General features: G+C 33.8%; 1 protein-coding gene across 8 annotated transcripts in view; it reads right to left on the reverse strand.

Moving 5' to 3' along the window:
- The window catches only part of ROBO1 (roundabout guidance receptor 1), a 1,078,818-nt gene that overhangs the window by 119,398 nt on the left and 941,144 nt on the right, over positions 1-18,276 (reverse strand). For all 8 annotated transcript variants that reach the window (XM_057501821.1, XM_057501817.1, XM_057501808.1 and 5 more), the window contains one exon: positions 15,666-15,823. In XM_057501821.1, the coding sequence (XP_057357804.1) occupies positions 15,666-15,823 (158 nt within the window). The remainder of the gene's footprint in view (positions 1-15,665; positions 15,824-18,276) is intronic.

The following is an 18,276-nucleotide window of genomic DNA, read 5'->3' on the forward strand; positions in this document are numbered from 1 at the left end:
TGTTTGGGACGGTCTTTCTCAGTCACAGACTGTTCAGTTCCCTGGCCACTATGAAAACACACTGAACAGAATATGTAAGTGCAAAAAGTATTAACACTGTTAAGGATCTCCTTGTTCTGGATTGCTCCTAGCCCTAAGTCTATAAGTTACATTGTTTGAACTTGGAGATGAAATTCATAATTTCATGAATCCTAGCTTGCTCCCATTACAAACTCAAGTTGGCGGTTCTAGCCACAAGTGGTAGGAAAGGTGGAACACTTCGGGTGGAATTGATGTCAGCCAGTGGGAGATTAAGGAACAAGATAAAGTCAATTAAAAAAAAATTGGTCTTCCGGAAGATGACTGATTAGCCAGAGACGGGTAAGATTCCTCAAGGCAGGAACAACCTAAGACAGGCACAGTCACAGGGGGGCCACCAGGTGAGAAATTGGGGATCAACAGAGGTGAGGCTTAGAACCTCACCCCCCCTGTTTTGAGAGAAATCTTCTGTATCCGTGGATGTTTTGTTGCCCTTGTCTAGCTTGGATTAATACTTAGTCTATAGGCACACACCTGATCATCTATATTTGCTCTCTTATAGCACTAAACTATGTTTTCTACCTTTATCTTGCATCTACCTACCACTTCAGCATTTTATTAAAAAAAAAAAATAATAATAATAATAATGGAGAAATGTGGGATTCACATATAAATCAAGTATAAAAATCAAACGAATATTCATATTTGACCTGATTGTTTATATTTCATAATGCATGATCAAAACCGAAAGTTTCTGTGATGACTGCCCTTGTACTGTTCACCATGTAAGAACTTATTCACTATGTAAGAATTTGTTCACCATGTAAGAACTTGTTCGTTATGCTTCAGAAGATTGGAGACTGATGAGAATTAGGCTTGGGGTGGATTAATGATTGTGCATTGAGTCCCCTATACAGAATTTTATTGTTGTTAATAACCATTTGATCAATAAATATGAGAGATGCCCTCTCAAAAAAAAAAATTGGCCTTACGTTTCTTGCTACTCTTCTGCATGGAACATAAGTTCTATGACGTCAAGGAGCTTGTCATATCTTTATCATCATAGCACCTACATAGAAGCCACATTATCAGATTTTTCAAGACCTGAGAAATTGGATACATAGAATTCTTTGATTTCAGTCACCATCTCTTTAAAAAACACTTGATGTTCTGGAATTTATGTTAGAAGTACACTATTTTATATTGCCTTGTAGAAGACAAATTCAAATTCTGACAACTGCATACCAAACTAATAAATAAATTTAAATCTTCTGATGTTTTAATATGTTTTATAGGACACAATGGCAAAAACCTAACACCTGAAAAATATTACATCCTAAGTACAGAAAGCTTCTGACAGTTTTCAACACAAAATGTGAGAAAAATGTACGAGTGAATCTGCAGTAAATTTTGCAAAAGTACTAACATATTTAAAGAACAACTTGGATTATTTTATTGCTATAATTAATGAGAACTGTGATGTACCAACATACGCTGAATACATGAAATTGTTGTATTCATCTTTTGTTTTAACCACAGTCTCACAGGGAGGATATATTTTCTTATTTGGGGATGAGAAAATTAAGGCTCAGAGAATATCAGAAACTTGTTCCAGGTCACCCAGTAATTGAATTGAGCATCAAGACAATATAAAGCTTGCTTTTGCTTGGACAGAAAGCAATGGCTCATGATTTTCTTTGCTTCCCATGACACAAAGTACAAATTGCAATGTTTTGTAAGTGAACAAATCCCGAGTCCCAACAGCTTGGCAAAGAAATAGGTGTTATTGCTGGACCTCCCTGAGTGTGTTAAATCTATGGCCTTCCTCCATCACACTCCATGTTCAAGCCTGAGTGATTTGGATATCCAACATAATTGCCACTATGTAGCTGCCATCCAGGTAGCGGCCAGTGAAAAAAAATGTGCATGCTTATACTCTTCATATGCATAAATGCTTTGTAAGAGAAATGTAGCTAGGTAAATGCCTTACATTAATTTTTATTCAGAGGAATGGTTCTTCTTGCATTTATTTTCATGGCATGTTTAAAATTTAAACAGAATATATATAAGCCTCCCTAATAAAGATAAGAAAATCTGACATGATCTTTTATAAGCATGACACATGGGGCGATATTGTGAGGTGATATACCTAAGTGAGAGAAGAATGGCACCTTGAATGTTTAATGAAATGTTTAAAAAAATCCCATACAAGGTAACTGATACAAAAAGGTATCTTAAACATGAGCCTCTTTCTGGTGTGATCAGCCTTTAAGCTTCATGATGATCTAGATTTGTAAAATTTAAGACCAGAAAACCCGTGCCATCTGCAAGTAATTTTGTTAATGTACACCAGACTATTTTACAAGTGTACAATTTATCATATTATCAAATTCTTTGTGCTTAAGCAGATAAAAATTGAAGTGGTCAAATGTTACAAATACAGTATTAGTATTTTTAAGGCAACTGGCATTCAAAGAAAAGAAATGCCAAATCAGCATTAGATTACACATCAGATTCAGCATAAAATTTGGGACTATTCATTGACAGAACATCTTTAAATAAAAGTTTAATATAGAGAAGATGGAAAAATTGATAAAGTCAGTCTTAGCCAATTACAAATAACAGAAAGGAATAAAGTGCTCAGATTAAAAATAACTTAAAATTTAAAGGCTTAAAATCATTTCTTGCATTTTGCAGCATGTTTTAAGGAAAAAAATGTCTTGTACAATCAATTATACTTTTGAATCTACTACTTTTTTTTTTTTTTTAAAGATTACAATTCATTTTGTCTGTGGAAACAGAAAAACAAAATGATGACTGGGCCATGATGAACAAACACAAAAATTACAAGTAATTAGAAAAGTCAAGTTTTTTTTAAATACATTTACAAAAAAGTATCCATATATCATCTAATTATTTTCCAAATTATAGATAAGATTTATAAGCAATACTCTAAGATAAACTTTAAAACTGTATTTTTAGATAAACATTTCATCTGTGATTAATAGAGCACCAAAAATATAAACTGGTTAGAACCCCATCCTTGAAACCACAAAAAAATTATACCTTTAATTTGGCAAACTATTTTAACCTATAATTAAACAAAGTGCTCCCAGACAGTAGTAAAATTCCACTAGTCCTTCGTTATTTGGAGAAATTTAATGACCTGATCAAATATATCAAAGTGCTTGGAAAGTGAAGAAACAAGCTGCTTGAGTGAGCATGCATTATACAGACAAAAAAGGGGAGAAAATGACTGTCTTGCCAATTGGTTTCAATTCCGGACAAGTTCACTATGGATTCAAGAACAAGAAAATGACAGTGGAATGTTCTTGCGGTGAAAGGGTTTATACCCAGCTTTACTCTGACAGGGGCAGGTCAGGAGCTAGAATCCCGTCCACTCAGGGCAAGTCTGCCTGTAGCAAGCCAGTCTCTGCCTCTGGGCCTCTCTGCCCCTGCAGCAGTATCAGTCTCTGTCCTCGGCGCTGCCACCACTCCAGCCCCTGCTCTCCTGTAGCCATGCAGCCCAGAGCACTGGGTGTGGCTCTTTACATAGAGTCAGAAAAATGTATTCCCCACACCTGTGTACTGAGCAAGCTGACCAGGGCCAGGTGAGAATTCTGGCCACAGGAACCTTCACTTTCTCCACACAACATTTGTAACTCTGCTTTCAAGCTAATCTGAAATTCCTATTACAGGCTCTGTCATCGGATCATATGCGTTCATGTAGAGTTATAATACTTCTGGTTAGTGTCCTATATTGATGATTACTTTGAATTACAAGGTACAATTTTTTTTCAGCTGGTTAGTCAAATTTCTGAGATAGTTTCCACTTTTTGGAAGATCAACTGTCACTGAAGGATCATGTTTGCTGACCAGCAGCATCCTTCCACTGTAAGTTTTGGCCCAGGGAATTTCAGGAGTTGGCACTCCTCTATGTCTTCCAATATTGCTTTGATTGAAACATTTGGGTGGGACTAGATTTTGGAAAAATATTCAAAACTGTTTTTGAGGAAACCTAGTTGGATAAAAAATTCTGAGGGCCACAATCATCTCAAGAGATTTAAGAGACCTGACAATCAATGGGTGGAGGATATGAACAGACACTTCTCCAAAGAAGAAATTCAGATGGCCAACAGGCACATAAAAAGATGCTCCACATCGCTAATCATCAGAGAAATGCAAATTAAAACCACATCGCCTCACACTAGTTAGGATGGTCAACATAGAAAATAATAGGAACAACAAATGCTGGCGAGGATGAAGAGAAAGGGGAACCCTCCTACACTGCTGGTGGGAATGTAAACTAGTTCAACCATTGTGGAAAGCAATATGGAGGTTCCTCAAAATACTAAAAATATAAATACCATTTGACCCAGGAATTCCACTCCTAGGAATTTACCCTAAGAATGCAGGATCACAGTTTCAAAAAGACATATGCACCCCTATGTTTATTGCAGCACTATTTACAATAGCCAAGAAATGGAAGCAACCTAAGTGTCCAGCAGTAGATGAATGGATAAAGAAGATGTGGTACATATACACAATGCAATATTATTCAGCCATAAGAAGAAAACAAATTCTACCATTTGCAACAACATGGATGGAGCTAGAGGGTATTATGCTCAGTGAAATAAGCCAGGGAAAGAAAGACAAGTATCAAATTATTTCACTCAACTGTGGAGTATAAGAACAAAGAAAAAACTGGAGGAACAAAACAGCAGCAGACTCACAGAACCCAAGAATGGACTAACAGTTGCCAAAGGGAAACAGACTGGGCAGGGCAGGTGGGAAGGGAGGGAGCGAGGGAGAAGAGGAATAAGGCCTTATGATTAGCACACATAATGTAGTGGGTGGCACTGGGAAGGCAGTATTGATTCTATACTGAATCAGAGAAGACAAGTAATGATTCTATAGCATCTTACTATGCTGATGGACAGTGACTGTAATGGGGTCTGTAGTGGGGACTTGATAATGGGTGGAATCCAGTAACCACAATGTTGCTCATGTAATTATATATTAATGATACCAAAATAAAAAAAAAAAAAAACAGAGAGACCTGACAATCAATATGCAACCCCAAACAGGATAAAACATCAACATTGCACAATACCCAAATCACTCCAGATCATTCTGATTTTTCACATATGTTAGGACTTTTGCTCATATGGAAGTTAATTACACTTCTTTATAGGAAACTGGAATATTTAATAGTATATTGTTTCCTGAAGTCACCTAAGATTATTTTTCAACTAAAAAATATTTCATCTGGCAATCTTTAGCCTCTGCTACTTTATCTCTGGACCCAAACATACTTGTACCCTCTCTATGGTACTTTAGTCAGTTTACATGGACTTGTAAGGCTTCATTAGGAATTACAACTAGGTGTATCAAGGGACTGAGACAAAAATGGGCAAGCCGATGTAAATTACTGAGCACCCTAACCATATCTGTCATACAGGAGACTTATTTCTTTGATGTACACTTAAAAAAATGATCAAAACAAGATATACCACAGTTTTATCAGTGTTTTGTTTTGTTTTTTCTCTTCTGTCCACTAAGTATCTAAGGCAAAAGTGTTCTCTTTTTTTTCTGAAGTTAAAAATCTCTGGTCTCTCATGTTCAACATAAAAATATCATTGCAAAATGGATGTTAACTGGAAATCAAGACAGGAATACTTAAAATAACACCTTACAGTGAAGCTGTTATTAATAGTCATCAAAACACTCTCACTGTTCTGGCATGATTCTCATAATGATCCTAATAAATAGTCAGGGAAGATAGTATTATCTTAGTATTTTCAACCATTAAGGACTTGACCAAGGTCTAGTTATTAGTGCCATTTCAAGATTAGCTTCAGACATATAAGACTTTCCCAAGATAGCCATAAGTTAAGCTTAACTCACTACCTTAATTACTGCAACTTTCATTTTCAAATGAGATTCTGAGGCAACCTCAGATAGTCAATCATTTAAGATGAATTTAGATGCATTCTTAAAATACTTCATAAATCAAAAATGTGTACAGGATTATTAATCCAATCAATTCTGTGCCATGTTTGTACCCAATGGATAAATAAGCAGGAGAAGCTGTTAAATCTTACATATTGAAAACACTACTTTCTATACTGTTACCAAAATAGGACATATTGAATTTAGGACACAAAATAAGTGGCAAAACTGTGTGAAATTAATCCAGTAAAACTCTTTACCTGTGAACTGTGTTATTGTTGTTAGGATGTATTTTAATCAAAGTTAAGTGTTGTTTTAGAAGGTTGGATTATGTCTAGTATGTCATGGGGAAAATGACAATAGGAAGAAGTCTGATGTTGAAACTTCTTTTTCCTGACTCACAACACAGATCCATTAAGTGACTCAGGGCAAATCAATTCCCTTGGCTTCCATTTCCTTCTTAAAAATGGAAGGGTTTGCCTATTCTCAATCTTTCAGCTCAGCTCCATCTCTAAGATCCTGTGAGTATCTGGTAATTCACACTTACAGAAATATATTTACTCACATAATTAATCTGTATAATATCTCTTCTTTCTCTTTCTGTCAAGTCAATGAAAAAAACATGCTTTAGAAAAAATAAATGGTATGGATGATATCTCCTTTTCATTTTACAGGGGAAGAAGGAAATAAATATGTATGTATATATGGGAGTAAAATCAAGTATGGTATGTTCAAATTTGCAACTTTTCAATTCTGAGTATGCTAGAAGGCATTATTGTGATTCACATTGCATTCACTTAATATTTTCTCAAGAAACATGTATTGAGCTCCCACCATAAGACAGACACAGGGAATATAGCTGGCCTTTATGTGTCATATGTATATTAGATGAGTAACATACAATGATTTACAACAGATTAAAAGAGAGACATGTAGTAAAAAGAGAAGGGATGAATATAAATCAAGTGTGGATGTGCAGACTGGGATTATACAGAAGGCTCCTCTGAGGAAGTTGCCTTTAAGTTGGAGCCTGAGAAATGAGTGAGTTAGACAAAGAATTGTAGGGGTCAGAACATTTAGGCAGAGGGATTAGCATATGCAAAGACTCCCATAATATTTTATTTTAAGCTCTTAGTATCCAAGCGTTTAAATACACATCTAATAAATAAGTGATGAAAAATTAGAACAACCAAATTCACACTGGGATTATGTTCATAATTATATTGTCATCTAAGTTAATTTGACTGCTAAAACAGAGAAGGCCTTAGTTTATTACAATTCTTTCAAAAGAATACTTGGACTTCACAAGTAGGTCTGAAATGCTTGACTTTCTTTTAATCTAGTTTCAGTCTAAACATGATGAGTTCATGTATAATTACTTAAGTAGAATTAAGAGTTTTCGGAAAGGTTCAGGATATTCCTTAGAAGATAAATGAGCCTTTCTCAATCAGCATACCTCATCTGATTCACAGCATTTCTCAATTCCCCTAAGAACTGTACATAACTAGAACTGTTCTAGATACACAGGAGAAAAGTCAGTTTGTTACACATAGTGGATGCCTTAGGGCTTTAGGACTTAATTCCCTTTTGAAATCCTCTGTTGATTACTACATTTCACAATAAAGGTGTACATAGAACTCAAATTAATATCAGCTTCTTAATATCAGTACTAGTCTAAATACTTTAATTACACATAATAGTCACCTGAACTAAACACTCATGGTGAGTCTATAGAAACTGGACATTTTCTTACATTTGTGAATCAGATATAGATAGAAATTTAGATGAGACAAAAATTCTGGATCTCTTCTCATATATATTTATAAGGTCTTAATGTATATTCATGAAAGTTGAAATTGCTGTGGCACAAAGTTCCTGATTTTTTTCTATCAAGTTTTCAATGACTAAATATATCCAGAGTTCAGGCAGGTATACCAACAACAGCAATAAGCAGAATACCAATTACTAATATGTATAGAGTGTGTTGTTTACAAAGGCATTTAATATTCATTTTTTCATTGGATTTCTGTAATGACAACATTGAACCAATAAAGGTATTATTAAACAATTCATTTCACAGACACAAAAAATGAAATTTATAGAGATCAAATGTCCATAAGATCATGCATTTAATAAGTGTTGAAACTTGAACTTATAATGTGGTTTTATAATACCTAAGACCATGTTTTATTTCACCAACACACCATTCCAATTATTAAATTTGAAAATTAAGATAGTAGGATAGGGCATAAATTTACTTTTTGACTCAATTCTTTAGTCCCATGATTCATATTATAGATATATATGGATTTAACATAGATTTAAATCATGAATAACTTTTTAAATTTTTTTTAAAAAGATAAAATATATAACATGAATGACTCTTTATGTAAAATTGACAGGAAGAAAAATTCTGGTTCACTACAGCAGTTTCCTTTGACCTTCACACAACAGTACCACACATTTATTTTGCGGGAACGCAAATTTAACTTCTCAGGGAATAGGGGCTCTATGACATCAGTTACATTAAGTATGTTGATTTCCTCTAGGGGAGGAGAAGGGAAAGGAAGCGTCGGTCACTGAACAATGGAAGAAATTGGAAGACCAGGGAAAAGCACTAATAGAAGGAAGGGAGGAGGAGCAGATGGCTTAGGAAGCAGACATGTGGGAACTGGGGCGAAAGGAAGCAATTGGCAAGGGGAGGGCTGAATGCCAAATTTGTCAATGATCTGGAGGTCACTGGGGATTTGGATGGGATGTGAGTCAGCTGTTTTTCACCAACATATCATACCAACAAAGGAAAATCAAAGAAAGTACAAAGACACACAGGAAGAAAAAGAGACTGCAAAAAAAGAATTGATGACATAGTACATTCTATATATTGTATTTCTTCAGCATGGGAATGGGAAGTGTTAAATAATTTTTTTAATGTATAACTGAACTTTTCTCCTTCATGAATGATTTTCAAATCTTTAACTTGCTTATGAAAGAAACCATAGAGATAAGATTCTTCTACTTTTATTTTAATTAAGGTATCACTGATATACAATTTTATGCTCTTTTAATTATTTTTAACACTTTTTTACTTATCTTGTATGAATGTGATTACTCACTCATACATAAAATCAATTCCTGTAAACCACTTAGGCTTAGGGGGACCAACACAGTTTTCCCAGAACTGAGAGGTTTTTCCCAGGATTAGAGATTTCCAGTGCTAGTACCAGGACGGTGCCCAGCAACTCAGGATGGTTGGTTATCCCATCTAAGTTAGAAACCTTACGAAAAGGTTACTAAATTACATTTGTTCATCATGTTAAAACACACTGATGCTGTGAAATTTTTTCCACATTTTTCAAAAGAAAATGAATAAGATATTAATATAGTTATGTGATTAATAGATAAAAATTTACAATAAAATGGCTTCTGGTTGGACTATGGCTCTGATGGAAATAAAAAACTTAACATTATTTCCCAATCACTGAAATTACTTTTTCAATAAAGTGAAAAACAAACTGTAGATAGGTAAAATATTTTTAACATGCTACTTTTGAGGATAGGTAGGAAGAAAAATTAAAATTCAAGGCACAGCTTACCTCAAAGAACAATACAAATCATTCAAAAGTTTTTATGTCACAAAGACACATACAAAGTGAATGGAAAAGGCATTTATTATTATTCAAGTCTAAATTTTAGCTCAAAAGCTAACAATTTCAAACATGAAAATATGAATGTCTTTTAAGCTCTTCTTTTAAATACTAAAATAAATGATTCAGAATAAATGACAGTCAAAGGTTATTATGAAGAGACAAACTCTGGAATTTCAGAATTGAGTCTAGTCAGATATCACTACTTACATTATACTAATACTATTAGTTTTTACTGTATTTTATTGTATTTATGCAAAATTACCAAGTCACATAAGCAAAAAATTTTCTCTAACTCAATTTCACATTCATTGTATAATTCCTTATAATTGCTTAATTTCTGATGATACATTTGAAATATGTACAGCTAAAGATATAAGAACTGGGCTAACCCACAATTTGGACAGTTAATATAAAGTACACATAGCTGAATCCTTCACTGATTTCATAATATCCTTTTTAATATAAATCCTCCTTTCCCTAAATGCCAAATGGTGAAGTTATTTATTATCCTCTTTAGATAATCTCATAATATCTTTTGATGGTAAAACTTTGAGGTAAAACTTCTTATGTTCAGAATGAATAGTTTATCTGAATGATAACCTTTGGTTGAAACTGACCATGTCTGTGCCATTGTCTGTGAAACTACTAAACTCTTCAGTTAGTACAGATCTTTGTTATATTATAGTTTTCATTACTGAACATAATATGGACTGGTTCTCAAAATATGCCTAGCCTAGTCACAAGACCACCATAATCTCCACTGTACAAACTAACTTCTCCAGACACTTGTAAACTTAAAGACAATATTTCATGGTGAAAACTACGTGTTACTGCCATTTTGAGTTGAAATTTGCATTGATAGCAAATCAGAGTACTTAGATATGAAGGAGAATCTACATGGCCCTATAGAAAACGTTATTAGTAAAAAAAGGCAGATGCCCACATAATTGTCCCCTCAGCCAATTAAGAATTTAGTATTGCACTAGTGAAATTTAGTATTTATCTAACAGGGATGTTGTCAGGACTTAGAATAGGGCCTGGCACATAGTAGGTGCTACACTGTTACCTAGCACCACCCCCACCCTATCACCATTAACATTATTATCATCATCGTCATCCCAAGAGACTGAATTAACAGGAATCGGTGTGCCATAAAGAAAAGAAAACAGCTTATTCATTGGTTTTCAAATGGATTAAATGAGATAATATAAAACATCTGGTACATGGCAGGTATTCAATACACAATAGCTATTGATATTACTATGGAAGATTAGTAAATTTTTTGGTATCCCTACAATAACCATTTCTAAGACTTGACCCATTTGTTTAAAAGTTTTCAGATTAAGAAAACTGGAGTGGTTATTTTCCAATTCATTTTCATGACTTAAGAAGAGTTTGCAACATTTCATAAATACTTATCATATATTTACTATGTTCTATACATTAACAATTTATTGTTGTTCCTATAAATATTCATTTACTAATCCAAATCAAAAGGTTTAACTCCCAGTCATAATCAGAGCTTTATATAAATGCATACAACCATCATTTTAATTTGTTAAAAAATGGGTATCAATTTTCCATCCCAATTTATCATATACTGAGGTAAGCCAAATAGTTGGTCTTGTTTCATTAGTTGGATCATGTACCGTTGGATACTTTAATATTTCAACCTAAAAAATACATTTGTTCTTTTGCTTACACTAAGTAATTAAATGTTTTACTTACCAACTATCCTCCATGAGAGACTGGCTATTTCCTTCTTTTTCTATGCCTGCAATTTCTACAGCTACCACCAAAAGAATATTCATCCAGTAAGAGACCCAGTAGAAAGATAAGGGAAACTGATGCCTCAACATGGTAACATTGTATGTGACCCCCAAAAGTGTGTTGATTTATAACAAACAAAAACAATATGAAAATAACACAGATCAACAATGATAAAATAAGAGGTAAATTTTAAATAAATTTAATGCCTTTTCACAATGTTTTGGCATCAGTTAATTTCTCTTCTATCTTTACTAATGACTCTTCACTCCATTTAGAGTCCAAAAATCATACTAAAACTATTTATGGGCCTTTTTGTGTGTACTTGTCAGCTTTTATTCAACCTAATCCTGTAATTGACTTTATACATAATTAGCTTCTTTCATAATCTAGGAAAATATCTGTGATGTTTACTATCAACAATATTTAACTTCTTTAATTCAAGGACAATTTTTGATTTTTGACTGAACAGAAAATTATTTTTTCGATATTTGGTATTACTTTTTTTTCCAATCTTAACATTCTTGATTTTTCAGCCTTACAAAATAATCTTGAATTTAAGAACAATATTTCCAAAATGTAATGAAATGAAATAAATATATCACTGTAAAGTATATCTGAATGTTGTTCTACATCATAAAGAAGTCTTCGGTCTTCTGATTCACGTCCTTGGGAAAATTTCATTTGTTAATAATAATGGTCAGGACTAAGTCTCGGGTATATGAAGTAAATCTATTTAATCCAGCCTGTCAGTTAAACTCCTTCTGCTTCTAACTTTCAACATAAATACTCCTGTTTAGAAAAGAATGAAAGAACACTGGAGACCAACATCATCTAGGGCCTCCTTTAAATAATTCTAAGAAATCCATGCACAAAGAGTTCTAAAAGATTCTCCTGTCAGGTAAGAAAATAAGGAAATGCTATTTATATATGACTGCTTTATCATCATCACAGATGATTTGGCTCAGAGTCCAGAATACAATTTGGCTCAGAATCCAGGTCAGTGTAAAAAGAAGTGACTTAAGAACATAAAAAAATACAGGTGCAGCTACAATTCAATTACATATTTTCCCTTTTTTTGTAGGGTGTGTCTTTGTTCTCACAGCTGGGAGAGTTGTACTTTACATTCTCAAGAAGAAAGCCACCACATTAAAGAACTCTAGAAATTCCTATAACCAAAACTGTAGCAATAACCGTGCAATCTTTACTTGCGTTTCATAAAGATATGTGCTTTAATCTCCTGTTCACCTGTACGCAACACATTTGGCAAAGCACAGTAACAATAGAAATGAGAACAGTCATCTGAAAACAAAGCTTAGGGAACAAGGATTACATAAAATTTCTAATAACTAACATCTCTTAAGAATTTACTTTGAATTTTTGAAAAAAACAAGAATTGGAAATCATGTCAGACATTCTGTTTCTGTTTTAAAGTTTTGTTTGAATTACTTAACTTTCGTTTTGCCTAAAGGGAGAAAATAAAACAAAAACAGTTACAGTCTAAATAAGCACAGTAATTTTGAACCAAAACTGCTGAATTTTCATCTATTCATTTTCCTGCATGTATAAGTGTGCTTTTTACCTCTGGTGTTTTATCAGTTCAACAGTCAAAATTTATACAAAACACACAGACAGTCTTAGAATTAGTAAAAGTTTCAGATGTTACAATTTCTTAGCATATGGAATGCTATTGTGGATCATCATTTTGGCAACATGTAAATGATTTTAAAACTACTGATCCATTAGCATCTTGGCATTGTTTCATAGTCAGCAGTGATTGTAACTTTAAACTGTTTAATTTTCCTGATTGGAGGGGCTTATTATAATGACTCTAAACTACTCATGTGTGGGGCAGCTGGTGCCCTTTATTTATAGAATAACACCCTGGAGACAGAAAAAGGCAAATGAAGATCCTATTATAAAGTAAACATTTCGGCATAAACCATAACATTTCTTCTAATTCACTGTATGATACAACAGGAAGTTCTAGGCATTTTTGAAAAACCCAATATACCACAGCAGTTTTAAACTGTTAATATCACAAAAAATGCAAAGATACACATATGTGCACATATAGAAAACAAAACATCTGAGGTGAACTAAGACCTTTCCAAAGGTGAGAGTATAATCACCTTTATTTTTTACCTACTCTGTCTGATTTCAATCTTCCCAATGCCTCCTGGTCCTGTGGTCTTCACCCCACTACCCCACTGCAACTGCTTGTGAAGGTCATTAATGGCTGATCACCTCATGTTACATCCAACGGTCAATTCTCAACCCTTTTATTAATTGATCTACCAGCTGCAACCAACTTGGTCATTGCCACCTCCTTAGAACACTGTCCTCACTGGGTTGCCCTCTAGTTTCCTCCTTTCTCACCGATGGCTCTCTCTCAGTGTCCCCTGCTCTTTCTGCCTCTCCTACTTGAGAGCATACATTGGACCTATTGTTTTCTATGTATAATCACCCCTTTGGTGATTTGTTTCCTGTTCTGAAATAATATGAACACACTGATGACTCTTACATTCATCAGGATAGGCTACATTGGTCTGTGATAAGAAATTCTACATGACTTAATACACCACAGATTCCTTTCTCACTATTCTATATGTCCACCGTGGGAAGTTAGAGGTGTGGGGTGAAACATTCTGTACACGTAACTCAACGACCCTGGCTACTGCTTTTCAGCAGATCCGGAATCTAACCACTCCTCACCACCTCCCCTCCTTGTAGTTCGGTCCAAACTTCTATTTGTTTCCCTGTTGCCTAGATTATTGCAAAAGCTCCCAAACTTGTCTCCTTCTTTGTCATCCTTGAGTGTGTTCTTCAGACAGCAGGGATTCTGCTAAGAAACCTCTAATGCTTTTCACCCACTCAGAGGAAAAGCCAAACCATTTACAAGGTCTATAAGGTTCTACATAATTTGGCTACTTGTTCATCCCATCAGGCTCTTTGTGTGTTCTTCAAAGTGTAGCTGTCCTCTCCGGAACATGTGGCCTCCTTGGTTGCCACATGCTAAAGAAAGAGAGTGCTGGAGGATGACTCACTAGTATTTATTTAATTTCTACTCAGAGCCCATGAAGCTGAACTAGTCAGACGGGTCTGCCCTACAGCAAGGAAGCTGGAAAGCAGAGTCTTTCATCTGTTCAGAAGGTGAGGAGGACTGCATAGTAATGAGGACTTGTTATGTCTACCACAGATCCATGTTTTCTCCAGTCTCAACCTCAAGTCTGAACTTCTGACTCATTTCCCACTGCCTATTTGACACTTACTTTTGGATATCTAATGGGAATTTCAAAATTACAATGTCTAAAATTGAGCTACTGATACTTCCAACACCAAATCTCTCTCTACAATTAATGGCATCTCTATCTTTTCAGTTGCTAAAACCAATTATTTAAGGTAATCCTTGATTCTTTTCTCTTTCTTACAAGGCATATCTAGTCTGTTAGCAAATTCTGTTGGCTGTTGTTTCACAGCAGATTCAGAATCTTGCACACACAATTCTCCTGGGGAACTTTAAATCTTGGCCAATGAATTCACAATGGACAGAGATTATGTTTAAAACAAAGAAAACTGTAAAGGGGAATATTGTACAATCACAGAATCAGTAAGAGCCCTGTTACTTATGAGACAGAAAAAGGAAAGAAGTCACATAAAAATCATTGATGTCAATAAGAAAACACTTCATTACTTACTACAGATAACATACTTATCTACTTGTATCAGAGTGGGAATATGAAATCCAATAATCTAGATACAAGATTTTATTATGGGATGAATTGAATCCATTATTAACCATCAGTCAGAATGAGATTTTATATTTCAGAAAAAACAAACAAACAATGAACTCTATGGAATAGAGAAATGATATTAAAAGGAGAAAGAGAAAATGTCCTGAATGACTTAGGAAGCTTCTGGAAGCATACTATATTATGGAAATTTTTCTTACAATTTTTACTGTAACATGTGGAAATGTGATATGCCCTGAGTTATGATAATAATAAAGTCATACATGAAAGTCTTAACTCTAAGATACTAATGTAGAAATTACAGTTTTCTTTTACTAATCACCAAACTAAGCAACATGTATTTTCCTCACTTATTTTTGTGCCAACTCAGGGAGAATTGCAATATATTTATTTTAAAGGAGGAACTGAAAACATGAGATAACGCAATCCTTTATCTAAAAGAACCTACTTCACTTCTCTCTTTTTCCTTGGTGAAGAATATACACAGTTAGATCTATAAATGTTCCCCACTGCCAAAATAAATACTCACAGTTATTCTTTCATCTTTATCATCCAGTGGAGAGCCATCTTTCTTCCATGAAATGGTGGGTTCAGGATGGCCTCGTGGAGGCTGGCATTCCATCACTGCAGGCTCTCCCACTGCCACCATGACATCGGAAGGATTCTGTCTGAAGTCATCCCGTAGTACTGTGGGAACAAGATTAAATCATTGTACTCAAGAGTGATGTATACAGTCCTTATCTCTGAATTTCAGCAAAAGACACATTTATTATAATAAACTACTTCTACTGGCTATCTCAATACCTCTTTGAGAATCAATATCTACTTACAGACATATTCAATTTAATAAAGATATCTGGCCTTAAGCATACACAACAGGGATAATTTGATATTCTTCATAGGCAAGTGAGCAAGTGTATTTTTGCTGCTTAGTGCCCTCACTGTTAGCATCTGGTTTATCTTTAACTTGCGTTTCTTCTCTGTCTACTGCCTACATTTTTTCATCTAGGCACTAACAAATATAACTAAGTCCTCCTTTTATACATGACACAATGGAATGATGCTTTCTATTATTAAATGAATTGCAAGCACACACAAACCAAAATATTAAAAGCAAAAATAAATGTATTCAAAACATGGATTGAATTGAGAGAAACTTTAAAGATGTTTCAAATCAGGGTATGAGATTATATAATCACTGTAAGCATGCTCATTATAAAAAAAATTATTGTAAAGCAACTGCATTCAAAGTACTATCTGTTTTCCATTGTCACTGAGTGAGTGTTAGAATGCAACAGTGATGGAAACAGCCCTGCTACTAAAACTGTCACTATGTATATTCTGTATTTTTTGGGGGGGTAAATATTCATTTAATTCTTAAACCTATTCAGGGTACGAGATATTATTATTATTAATCTTATATCTTAAAGGAGGAAACAACTTGTTATTGTAATCTCAACCAGACACTAATGTAATATATGATAAAGTAGTCAGTATTAACTTTGTTGCTATTGGAATAAAACATAAAAAATAAACCAACTATGTATTTCAAAAATAGTTTGTCCAGTAAAACTGTTTTCTTTATCCTACTTCTGTCAAGAAATCATAAATTTTTTGGCATCAGCTAGTCTTAAGTCACAATTCTGTTGTTCACTAGATAGGTGATCTTGAACAAACCTCTTTCCCTATTTACAAGGCAGGTATGGAGATACATATGTCAATACAAAGTCTAAAAACGTTATTTTTCTCCTACTCTACTTTTCCCCAGTGTGTAATGAAATGTGATCAATTTTAGTAATTTAATTTAAGATGGTACTTAAAATGTTCAGTGGTATGTTAAGTGCATAGATTTGAAGAGTTAAATGTTATCTATCTTTTAAAATCTATTTAATTGAATATTTGATACTACAATTTTTGGAAGGGGGAGGTCTTTCCATTCCAATGACATTAAAAATACTTTCATGGATGAAGTACCAAAATGTAAAAAGAAACTTATGCTCAAATAGTATTTCAAAAGTCACTCTCAAATTTTGGTTTTGAACTTTAGACAAGCTTTGAGACTTACAAAATCCTGTATTTTTCTCTTGCAATTCTCCACTTTTCCTCCTGCTATACCAAAGAGGTCTGTGCATACAGCTGACTAAGCTTTAAATATCCACTCAAACAAAACCGCTTTTTAATCTGCATATTTAGACAACTTGGGCACAATATGAGTAATTCAACTCTTGGAAGATAACTACTTAAAAGAGAAGACTGGTGTCCTCAGCTTCAGAAAGAACAGTAGAAGGAAAAAGAAAAGGAAATATGATAGCACCACACTATTGTAATTGTAACTTCAATTATTTATTACATTATTTATTAGTAAGATACAGAGACACAAAGGTAAACTTTGTTGAACTGAAACCCCCAGCTACTGTTACCACATAATAAATGAACAGAGTATGAAGACTTTCACTGTTTATAAACTTACATTGTGATTAGGTGTTAAGAATGTACCACATAAAAATGTAAGGTGTATAGAAGGAGCAAATGAATTGACCTTACCAAATAGTATCTTCCTTTGCGAGATCACATTACCAATCTAAGATAACATTTCTGAAAAGTTTTAACACCCTTGAGACATGCAAAAGTAAAATACTTTCATATAGAAATAAATAATTTCCACTATTTTTTACTTGCTGATTTTAAAACCAACTTGGAAATGCTATTTCTTATTTAAAAACTGAGATTGTATCGCAAATAAACCAATGAATAAAAAATGTCTTTCAAAAATATCAAAGGTCTAAGTCAGATAAATCAAGTTTTTTTCCCACATTTACTGTTATTTGTTTTTTTATAGTATAGAATGAAAAGCTAACAAAATGTAATCCATTAAAGATTACTGCTTAGATAATGCTCATGTCATTATTTTTGCAGCTGTAGAACATAAAATTCTACTATTGCCTATGGCTACAGGCAATCCTGAAGAAAGTTATGAATTTAAGATTTTTTTCTCTCTTCTATAAAAGCAATTTTCTACCTTATACTTGCCCTGAACATTTCCTTTAGGGAAAAATAGAGTCACATCACAAAATGATGTGAACTTTTAGTTAAATTATCCAATTTTCTTAATTCATGTGTATACTTATGTATTAAAACTT

The sequence above is a fragment of the Manis pentadactyla genome, chromosome 1 (assembly GCF_030020395.1).
Source record: "Manis pentadactyla isolate mManPen7 chromosome 1, mManPen7.hap1, whole genome shotgun sequence".
Taxonomy (NCBI): domain Eukaryota; kingdom Metazoa; phylum Chordata; class Mammalia; order Pholidota; family Manidae; genus Manis; species Manis pentadactyla.